The following is an 11271-nucleotide window of genomic DNA, read 5'->3' on the forward strand; positions in this document are numbered from 1 at the left end:
TCATGAATATTGCGGTAAGACACTCTCTTTCAGAGGAGCTGTCACCTTACTCTAGAAGCAATGGATGCTTATTTATAAGACAGGAGAAAACTGGCCTCGAGTTGCACCAGAGGAGGTTTAGATTGGATATTAGGAAAAATTTCTTCACTGAAAGGGTCGTCCAGCATTGGCACAGGCTGCCCAGGGAAGCAGTTGAGTCGTCATCCCTGGGGGTACTTAAAAGATGTGTAGATGTGGCGCTTGGGGGACATGGTTAGTGGTGGGCTTGGCAGCGCTAGGCTTATGGTTGGACTCAACCCTGAAGGTCTTTTCCAACCCAAACAATTCCATGATTCTGTGATTCTATGGTATAGATACTACAGCCCATGAGCCCCCCAGAGCATCTCTTCTGATGTGGGCTGGAATCACCCCGCCCACACGGTGATGGGTGTAAGACGTAATATTCGTTCTCATTTGGGCAGGTGGGAGTGGGAGAAGGCAGTTCCGGAGCACACGCGCCATGGCTCTGACACGGACGTACCGCGCGGGCCGTTCCCGGTGCGGGACGCGGCCCCGCGCGGACCCCGTGCCGCACCGGATCGGCGCCCGCTGCAGCTCCGCGCGGGGCCCAGCAGGGGGCGCCTGACCGCCCGCCCGCCGCCGCTGTGCGGCACTGCGCATGCGCAGAGCCCCCGCTCCCAGCCCGGCGGGCGCCGCGGGGGGGCGCCCGAGCGGCGCACGCGAGGGAGGGGCCGGCGCCCGGCGCGTGACGCCGTGCGGCGGCCGGGGCGGCGGGGCGAGATGGAGCGGCTGGAGCGGTGCGGCCGCCGGCTGCGGGCCGGGCTGGCCGGGGGGCGGGCGCGCCGCCGGCTGCCCTGGCTGCTGCTCTCCATCGTCCTCCTCGGCTCCGCCCTCAAGGACGGCGACCTGGTGCCCGAGACGCCCATGCGGAACAAGCGGAACGTGCTCAACGTGTGAGGAGAGCCGGGGGGCGGCGGGGGTCCCGTGGGGCTGGGGGCGCTCGGTCTTCACGGGCGCGGGGGCTGTGCCGCGCTGCCGCGGCCCCGTGTCCTCTCCTGGGGCGGAGGGGCTGCCCCGAGCGGCCGCGGGGGGCGGCGGGGTGTGTGGGAGGGAAGCCTTTGCTATGGCAACGCTGGGGTCACCCGCCGGCCCCGGTTGTGGGGCCGGGGTGGGGGCAGGCCCTGGGCAGGCTCCGAGCTCGGCCGGGGGCCGGTTCGCGGTAGCTCTGTGTGACCCGGGCCGGTCCCAGCGCCGGGAGCGTGCAGGGACAGTTCGCCCGGGGGCTGATGCCGGCGAGCGGGCGGGAAGCGGTGCGTGCGCTGGGCCGCGGCTCGGGGCTGGCGGGGCGGTTCCGCGCGATTTCTTGATCTCAGCGTCGGCCGGAGGCTGCGGGACTGCAAGATTCCGGAACAACAGGAGTTTCTTGCTCAGTTTTTACTGGAAGAGGAAAAGAAGGATTTTTTTTTTCTTCCTTAGTCCCCAGATAATTTGTCAGATTTTGGTAAACTGATAGTTACTGAACTGATCTAAAAGTAAGCCAAAGAAAATAAGTCTTTTAGTGTTTTTTGTAAAAGCAGAGTTACTGCAATCCCTTTCTAGTACTTGGGCAATGATTTAACCGACTTAGTCACTCTTGTAAACTGCCTTTGAACATTTTGAAGGGCATGAGCGATGAGCTGGGCCGGTGCACGTGTGCTTTACCTGCTACAGATCAGAAAATAAAACTGAAATTACTGTTTTCCGCTGTGACTTGGGGAATTTTGTACTTTATTGATTCAAATTTGTCGTTTGGTGGTGTGTGGGAGAGCAGCTGCCTTTAGGGCGATTGAAAGGAAGGATTGGCGGGAACACTTAGTGAAATTGGTCTTACAGTAAAAACGTACTACAGTTTCATCCTGCTTTTTTAAATAGAGGAAGGTTATCTGTACTGACAGTTCCTGAAGCAATTTTTTTCCCTGCAAATTATTTGCCTGCTGGTTTGCTGGCAGCAATGATGTTAGCGGCCTTTTTTGCTTTTAATTTTCCCAATAAAATGAGGATTTTGTTTTCAATTACTATTCTGTGGTAGCAGCTGTAGTTGCCACACAGATGCCCCTTCAGCTGTTAAATTAAGAGTAAAGGAGGTAGTTCTCAAAATCCAGGGCAAGGCCGTGACTGTTTTTGTTAGTCTTAATGAAGACACAAAACTCTGTTGCTACTCGGTTTTGTCTTTGATGCTAAGGTGATGATTAAATGATGACTATGTGTGTCTAGCTATAGCTCAGCCACAGACCAGAATTCTGCTGTCTCTCTTTTTCAAACTGGGATGTGGGTAAAGAGGCTGCATGGTTCTCCTCTCCCACCAGCTGATAGGAAGCAAGCTGCATTGGAAGGTGCTAATGGGAGAAAGAAGGTCATAGACCACAATCTCCTTAATCATTAGTAAATTCACTTGTACATGCTTCACTTTAAGATTTAAAAAGAGGACTAGTTACTTGATACTGTCTCCTGCTAAACAGGATATCACTACATCATCAGATGGCTTTCCAGGTTTCGTAAGCATCTCAGCAAAAGCTTTCGAGACAGAGAGTGAATTTAGAGATGGAAAGATTTGTATATGCCAAAGGAAAGCTCTCATCATTTGCTGCTTCGTTTATTTTATAAGATGGCGATGGAGGAAAAGATTCACTGACTGATTAAGGAAGAGTCAGGCTTTCTTCTGGCTGTCTTACTCAGTATTAAGAGGGTGACACTGTAAAGCAAAGATAATTGAGATGGGGGAGGAGGGTCAGAGAAAGGGTTACTGTGGCCAGGGTGGCAAGCTAAAAATATGTTCCTTACAGCTGCGTTCTGAGTAGGGCAGAGTTGAGCCCGTTTATAGGGTAAAAGTGATTGCAAAACTGAGCTGCAAGTCTGAACAAAGGCTCCAGGGCTGAGGGAGCGCTGCCTGGGAAACGGTCAAAGTACCTGGTCGTGGGAGTATTCAGGTGTTGGGCCTGAGAGAAATAGTGGGGAGAGGGTTAAGGTTTTAGCTATGCTTTACTTTGAGGGGAGGGTGTATGTGTCTAATTTAGATGGTTCTGAACACTGACCTTTAAAATGGGCTTCTTCAAGCACCACCACTTAGCCCAGCTCCTGTGAAGTTTCACACGTGCATGTTTCTCTTTTGGCTTTTCTCTGGCAGGTATTTTGTGAAAGTGGCTTGGGCATGGACGTTCTGGCTTCTGCTGCCCTTCATTGCAGTCACCACCTACCAGTTCGCCAAGAGCAAGTTCTTCTACGGTCCCACGAAGAGCGTTTTGATGGTGCTGCAGCGTCTCAGTGCACTGCTAGTGGGCACTGCCATCTGGTATGTCTGCACCAGACTCTTCATGTACATCGAAAATCTCACCGGCGTGTGCTCTATCTCGGGTAAACTCAGTGAGCCTCACCAGCTGTATGCCACCAAGCAAGAGTGCCACCAGAACAATGGGATCTGGAATGGTTTTGACATCTCAGGACACTGTTTTCTGCTCTCATACTGTGCTCTGATGATTGTGGAGGAAGTGGCTGTGCTGGAAGGCTTGTCCATACACCAGAACTCTAAGCTGCGCGTTGTAGTCAACGGCCTGTTTTTTAGCTTGTGTTTTCTCACCATGATCTGGGTGTTCATGATTCTCTGCACTGCTCTCTATTTCCATGACTTCAGTCAAAAGCTTCTCGGCCTGCTGATAGGTCTGTCAGCTTGGTACGGGACATACAGATTTTGGTACCTGAAACCCTTATCTCCTGGACTACCTCTTCCAAATACACCTTTGAGTTCAAAGAAATACAGTTATAGCAGATAAAATAAGTTTTAAAAGTTTTGATTTTTTTTTTTGGTACTGGAGTAGTTGAATGTAGGAACAATTACTGTATTTTCACTGTAAGGAACAAGGTGATGGGCGGGAGGAGACCAAATCTGTACTAGCTGATGGCTGGCAGGTGGTAATGAGCTTCTTCCTTGAGAGAAAAAAAAAAAAAAGATATTGGAAGAGATGTGCACTTGTTTAGGAGCTGCTGGCTGACGTTCTCAGCAAAGAAATCGGAAGTTGGATCTGTTTCTCTTACTGATAAATGGAGGAGCAGGTCCAAGGCTGACAGGGGCCTTTGCTCTTTAAGAGCTTGACTGATACCATATTAATTCTCCCTCTTTCTTTTTGTATTTATGTCAAAGTATTGTGGATCATCCGAACCTCTTTCTTACTTTTTGTAATACTCCTATTTGTGTTGCCTTACGGGAAGGCTCTGATAATGACAGTGCTGCCAAGTGTTGCAAAAATATCAATACTCGTTAAAGCCATATATAGCTCTGTTATGAAGCTAGAACATCTTGTGTTACCAGGTGTTAAATACACTAACTTGCCACAAATGCTACCTAGCTGTCTACACCTCCTGCAACTAGGAGAGTAAATCTGAGATGTAATGTGTTAAGCAGACTGTGACTTTAAGTTCATGACTGCCTTTGAAAAGGAAACTCTTGGAAAAACAAGCCTTAACTTTCTCCTTAGTGAAGTATCTGTAATAATATTTTGCCATTTTATTCTTGACAGAAAAAAAACCAAACTCCTAATTTTGTTAAAAAGTCTAATATGAGAATTCAAGTTTTAATTTTTTAAAAATTTACGAGTTGCACACTTTGCAACAAGTACTTTGTGGTATGTTTCTTCTAGAAGAACAATGAAATTCTGGTGTTAGGAACGAGTTAGCTTAACACACTATTTCCCAAATAGTCTGCTTGGTAATGAATGAGACGCCTTGTTTACCTTAAGAGCTGCAAAGCAGTGTGCTTGAAGCAATATTTATTCTTGCTTATCCAGCAATGTCAGTAAGCTGCTTAATTTTGATTGCACATAAAGCTGTGGCCGCTTTTGATGTGGCTGGAAACCCACTACTGAATAAAACACTACTACTATGTAGTGAGTAAGTATGAAGTGGGATGGGTTTACTCATCATATCAATCAAACATTTAGCATGGTTTTTATCTCGAAAAGCTTTTTATTATTTCATAAAGGCTTATTCATGACACAATTGCACAGAATTTGTTTGACAGTTGCAGTGATGAGCACGACAGCCAAAAGCATCCATGGGCACAGCCGTAGGTGGTGTCCGCTGACCTGGGAGCAGGCTTGGTCTGTCTGTAGCGTTTGACTCCAAGGTGATTATTTTGCAGAGTACAGAGTGTGATGCACCGTAGTCTAATCTCAGTACATTTCTTTTTGCCATCTCAACAGCTCTCTTGCAGCAAGAGAGCGCTAGCATTTGCAATAAATACAGCAGTGTTAATTCCGTGCCTGTGATCTGCCTCTGAGGAGAGCTGAATTCACCTGAATTTCCACTGAATTCAGTGCCAAGTGGGAGCTGTTGTGCGTCCTTAGAAAGTACAAATCACCTCTTAGAAAGAAGCCTTTCAGGAGGTTGTGTATTTTCTGTCAAGCTCCTCCTTTTGTTTTCACATTACGTTGCCTTTTAAGACAACTCTTTGGAAAATGTGCACTGATTAACTCATATTGGGTTTAACTAAATTTGTTTAAACAAGCAAATTCGTTTGCAGACATTCTTTTGATGTGATGTAAGCCTGCTCCCAATAGAGTTAAGCTAGACCGCAAGCCACTTTCACCATGAAAAAGGATTATATACCCAGAAGGTTTTCTGATTAATTTAATTAAATTTAAATTTCTATTTTAGGTTATCTTTATGTAACTTTGCTATATAGATGAAGCCTTGGAAGAGAAAATGCTATTTATTTATACCAACTGACTTGCTGAAGTTGTGTTCAGTTTTGCAAATGTTTTGTGCAATCACTATATGGTTATTTCTGTCCACTTCTAACCAGTGTCATATAAACTTTTTATTACGGGAATAATGTGGGATATGGTTATTCTCAAAACTTTTATTTAAACAATGAAAGAAAAACACATAAACTTTGTCAGTGTTTGTGTCTCTGAGAATCTGCTTCTGATGTCTGTGAAGATACTGCTGCTGCTCTTCACTTTCCTGAATGATCCAGCCTCCTGGTCTTTTTGTGGCTACTGACATACATGATCAAACTGACTGATAATTCTGCAGTGTTTGAATGGATTAATACAGCACAGGTTCTCAAAAGTACAGAGTATAAAAAGAAACAAAACAAAAGCAAGTTTCCTGATGTGTGGCTGTTACACTAGGCAGTTGATTTTGTAGACATGAACAGTTGCTCACTGTAGCAAAGTGAAAGCCTAATCCATTGAAATATATGTGAAAATTCCCATGGGCTGTAATACTGCTTGGGGGTTTGGACATCTTGGCATACGTGTCCTTATTGGTACCCGGAGATCATGTGCCAGCTGTTGGCTTAGAAGGTTCCCTTGTGCTCCGTACCTTTTCTTTGCATTTTTTGACTTAGTTCCAGAGTAAGTCTTTGCTTTTCATATTTTGTAATGAGTTCCAAAAGACAGCAACTATCATCACAAGAAACACTTGACCATCGTCTTTTTTTTTTTCTTTTCTGCATTAAAGTATTTCTCTTGTTCCTGCAGAGCTGTCTTTATGTGCCTGTAGAATTATCTAGGGAATTTTTGACTCCAACATCTTACTAGCATATTACTTATATCAACATAAGTTTACTAATTTTTCATTGCTTGTGTTTGTCTGGCATGTTTTATGGGCTCTGTATCACAGCAGTTTCACAGAAGCAGCGTTTGGCCTGACTGATGTGGCTGAGGCAGTTCTTGGTCTTGGTGCTTTAAACGTTTTCCTCTGCTGGGGCCAGCAAGGAAAGGAATCTCAGCTGGAACACAGTGGGAAGATTAACTGGATTAGGATTCATTTCACTCTTCACTTACCTGGGACTCTTTCAAATGTTTGCGTCACTGGAGGCAAGATCAGGCAAACAGGAAAGTTTAGATCTTTCGTAAGAGCCATCTGAACAGTTCAGACTGAACCGTATCTGAGCCCGGGGTTTGATTCTTCCTCAGAGCCTTTGCTCAAAGCAAACTTGTTCCATGAATGCTTCTCTGGTGCTAAATGGTGTTCTTGGTTTGCCAGTTTGTGTGTACTGAAACTTGAGTTGTAGAGGGACTGTAGAAAAAAAACTAAAATCCTGTTTTGTGTTTTGATGCATGGCAATTCATGACAGACAAAGTGAGAAACACCCACTTACGCCCTGTGGTGCACTTTAATGGAAAAAAACGATAGGGGCTGCTGTGATATATTAAATGTTTTGGAAAATCAGGCTTTAGTTGTGAACACAAGTCTATGGTTACTTTTCTTAGTGAAATAATACCTGTTTTTTTCCACTGTAGCTTAAAGTAGATCCCTGCAGCTTCTCTGCGATCAGCCTTTTCCAGCTCTTTCCCTTTGATCATCCTGTGTTTATCTTGGTTTGCTCCGAAACCTGTTTCCTGGGATTATTTCTTTTCATAGCTTCATCTTGCCTCCTGGAGCACAGATTAGTAATAAATGCTCTTTATCTCTGCTAGACGTGTGCTTTCTCTCTCTGTATTTCGTCTTCCCTTCTTTTTAGTGTTTTGCTAAAGCTTAAGATGCAAGTAATTAGTAGTAGCAAAAAAGGCTGTTGTGACTCTGAACTCATAATTAACCGTGGTTAAAGGGAGTTGGTCTGTCACCGTAATGGTGTTTACCTGGAAAAAACCCACATGCTTAATTTAGTGAAGCAGAACTACACCTGATGTGCTTGAACTGGTGGAAGGAAAGAGAAAGTAACATGACAGTGGCGCTTGGTGCATCAGTGGAATTAGCTTTGTCTTTTTCTACCGGAGCAGGCACTGAGGTTCTGTAAAGAGTAGTTTCACCCAGGTTTAGTAGGAAATTGTTAATTCATTTGAATATGAGAAGGGTACTTTAGTGCTTAAAGTATACAATGAGAACATAGAGGTTACAAGTCAGGAAAGCAGAAATGGAAATTACTATCAGGATTGAGTGCAATCCCTGAAATTTCAGGCAATTATGTAGCAATACTTAGTCTGAAAGATTATTTGTTTTTTCAACTACCCTCTGTCCATCACAAAACAGAGGCCAATAGCGTGAGCCTTGCAACAAGCTGAATAACTTCTCTGTAAAACTTTGGAGCTATAATATGGCAGAAAATAAGCAGGAGGTGAAGAGCTTTACCAGCCTTTCAGGAGAGCTGAGCATCAAGGGAAAGCTGTAGTCAGAAAAATGCACTTTCTCAATCATGCTTTTCCTAACAGTGTATCCAATGGTAGGAGAGCTGCCCTTGTACTGTGTTTGTCCCTAGTGGAGGAAGGCTGAAGAAAGGAAAGCATGGAACAGAAGTAAATACAAATGATTATTTTTTGTCTCGCATCTCTGAAGCTTTTTTCCATGTCCAGTCTGGGTTCATTTTGCAGTTTTAGGTCATGTATTCCCTCAGTCATATAATTTAATGCATTTAATCTGTGGGAAGCATTGTTGGTGTCAGAGCAATAAATCATAGAATCATAGAATGATTAGGGCTGGAAGGGACCTTCAAAGGTCATCTAGTCCAACCCCCCTGCAAGGAACAGGGATATCTCCAACTAGATCAGGTTGCTCAGGGCCTCATCCAACCGGGCCTTGAACGTCTCCAGGGATGGAGCATCCACCACCTCTCTGGGCAACCTGTTCCAGTGTTCTACAACTCTCATGGTAAAAATTTTTTTCCTAATATCCAACATGAATCTACCTCCCTCTATTTTAAAACCATTACCCCTTGTCCTATCACAACTGGCCCTCCTGAACAGCCTCTCCCCATCTTTCTTGTAGGCCCCCTTGAGGTACTGGAAGACCGCTGTAAGGTCACCCTGGAGCCTCCTCTTCTCCAGGCTGAACAGCCCCAACTCTTTCAGCCTGTCCTCATAGGAAAGGTGCTCCAGCCCTCTTATCATCTTCGTGGCCCTCCTCTGGACCCTCTCCAACCGGTCCATGTCCTTCTTATGTTGGGGGCTCCAGAACTGGACGCAGTACTCCAAGTGAGGTCTCACGAGGGCAGAGTAGAGGGGGAGAATCACCTCTCTTGACCTGCTGGCCACGCTCCTCTTGATGCAGCCCAGGACGCGGTTGGCCTTCTGGGCCGCAAGAGCATATCCTCAATATAGGCATATATAGGCATATCCTCAAAATAGGCATATCCTCAATGTAAATGTTATCTCTCTTCTGAAATCTCTTCCCTGAATCCTGCGCTGCCTCTGTTCAGTGGAACCTTCCCGTCTCATGGGGATTGGGAAGAAGAGCAGTGCCAAGAGGTGCCACACGGTGTGACTGTACCGGTGACAGGCTTAACAGCATGACTCGGTGCTGGGGAAAATTCAGCTGAAAAAGGTGACTCAAATAGTTGACTGTGATGGAGAAAACTCTGCAAAGTTAATCAAAAATAAAGATGATTCTAAGCCCTCAAAGCCTGTTTGCCTTATATCTAACCCAGCAGGGTGGTGCTGATTTGGAATGGTGCTCGGGGTCTGCCCTTTACGTTTTCCAGATGATGAAAGCAAGGATGGATTAATACGTGCTTGAGAGAGTGACGTTCTAGACCACAGCTCTGCCCAGCAATGGGCACTGGTGCTCCAGCTTTGCCATAGCCTGACCTGACTGGTTGAGTTTTTGGAAGAATGGAAGTGATAGGTTTGATTTTTTTATTTTCTTTTTAGACTTTTTTTTTATTGTAATGATTTGGAAGTTAAGAGAAAAAATTATGCCAGGGTGTATTCTTGGTTTATTTTGTTTTCTGAGGATTTTGTTTATTTGTTTTGGCTGGGTTTGGTTATTTTTTTGCTTGTGGCCAAGAATCCTCCCTATTGCTGTTCTGTAGTGGTTGGCTCCAAGGGCATGGAATGGAAAGAAATTGCTTTTGGTAAGCAAAAATAGAAGAGCATTCCAAGAGGCTTGCGCGGAGTGCCATGACCTTGTGATGTAAAGAGCATGTGCAAAACAGCACTGAACTATGCAGAATACTTAGTTCTATGTAAAGAAGTGCCTGCAGCATTATAAAGCACCTCAAACCTGGATACACTCTGTTCTGATTTCAAAGTAGCTTTATTTGGATAACTCTCCTGGAGCTAAAAAGGATTTAGGTCACGGGAGAGATGAGGTGCTGGTAGGAAAGGGCTGAGAACAGGAGGCAATGAAAGTAGAGGGCTGGATGGTGTTATTTTTAAAAAAATGCTTTCTAAGGTGTCACTGATCTGTGCTGTGAGTTAAGGGCTTTTTAGTGTAACTATTTTGCCTTCGTTTCTTAGCAATTCTTTCTGAGAAAGTGGAAATAGGAGGTGCTGTGTCCACTGATGCAGAGCTTCACAACCCGTGGGCTCCTGGCAACAGAAACGTCTCTGAAAATGGTCACGCATCCCCGTCTGTCTGCAGCAGGAGAGTGAAATCAGGGGAGTCCAGGAGAGCGGAGAGGGGTGGGACGTACAGAGAGATAAAGAAAAAAAGAGCTGAAAGTAGGTAACCGTTCAGAGGAGAAAGACAAAAAGGAAGAAGAGCTGCTGTGAGCTCCCGAGTAGTGGGTGGAGGTTGGCACTTTGCTCATTGATGCTCTTCAGCACCAAAGTCACATGGAAATAGAAATAATCTGCTTTGGCAGCAGCATCTGCCGTGGGCAGGTAGAGCCTTGGCCAGCAGCACACAGGTCACTGCAGCCTCTGCTCACCTTCGCCGCAGCTGCAGCGACAGGCATCTGTGTTCTGACAAAGCAATTGTTCATCTAAATTATTTATGGGGTGTGTGCTATTCTTTCTTTCACTGTAAGGCATTTAAAGCAGACTGTTTTCTCTCTGTCTAATCCTTTCTTCTCTCCTGGACTCCCCCAATTTCTCTCTCCTGCCGCAGACAGCTGGGGATGTGTGACCGTTTTCAGAGGAAAGCATGTAGAATGGAAAGTGAAAAACATGGATAGTAAATACGTCGTTTGGGCACATTTGAAATCAGCATGAGGGAAAAAAATAGGAAATTTGTTTGTTGTGAATTCATTTTTATCTGAGAACACAAGTTCCAGTGTGTTTTTGCTACTGCTTAAAATCTTAGAATCAATATTAGAAATGGCGTGCTCTGAAACCTCTCTGATTTATCACTGAGACCATGCTTTAGGAAGTCCCCAAAATCTGTCCCTGTTCACAAAACACTGATGCAGATGTTTTCATTTCCGTTCATACCTGTGGGTTTGAACTTTTGTCTGCATTATGGGTCCAGTCCAAGTGCTTGGCTTTGATATTGATGATGGCAATGAATGCCACCAAATGCAACCTGCTGTTTAATTATTTTCACAAGATTTAATGTTTTCTGTTTGCTGTTCTCAGG

The 11271-nt window shown here is 45.2% G+C and overlaps 1 protein-coding gene across 1 annotated transcript; it reads left to right on the forward strand.

Moving 5' to 3' along the window:
* The first annotated feature begins 780 nt into the window (after positions 1–780).
* Positions 781–5432, forward strand: FITM2 (fat storage inducing transmembrane protein 2). Its single transcript, XM_086622888.1, has 2 exons — positions 781–953; positions 3164–5432. The coding sequence occupies exons 1-2, from the start codon at positions 781–783 to the stop codon at positions 3804–3806; spliced, it is 816 nt and encodes a 271-aa protein (XP_086479014.1). The 3' UTR covers positions 3807–5432.
* Positions 5433–11271: the final 5839 nt, after the last annotated feature.

This window comes from Tauraco erythrolophus, chromosome 18 (assembly GCF_009769465.1).
Source record: "Tauraco erythrolophus isolate bTauEry1 chromosome 18, bTauEry1.pri, whole genome shotgun sequence".
Lineage (NCBI taxonomy): Eukaryota > Metazoa > Chordata > Aves > Musophagiformes > Musophagidae > Tauraco > Tauraco erythrolophus.

Bases quoted from the DNA above. Each gene is read 5' to 3' on its own strand.
- FITM2 (XM_086622888.1), top strand. From the start codon at position 781: ATGGAGCGGCTGGAGCGGTGCGGCCGCCGGCTGCGGGCCGGGCTGGCC. The intron at 954-3,163 runs GTGAGGAGAGCC...TTTCTCTGGCAG, and splicing joins AAGCGGAACGTGCTCAACGT to GTATTTTGTGAAAGTGGCTT.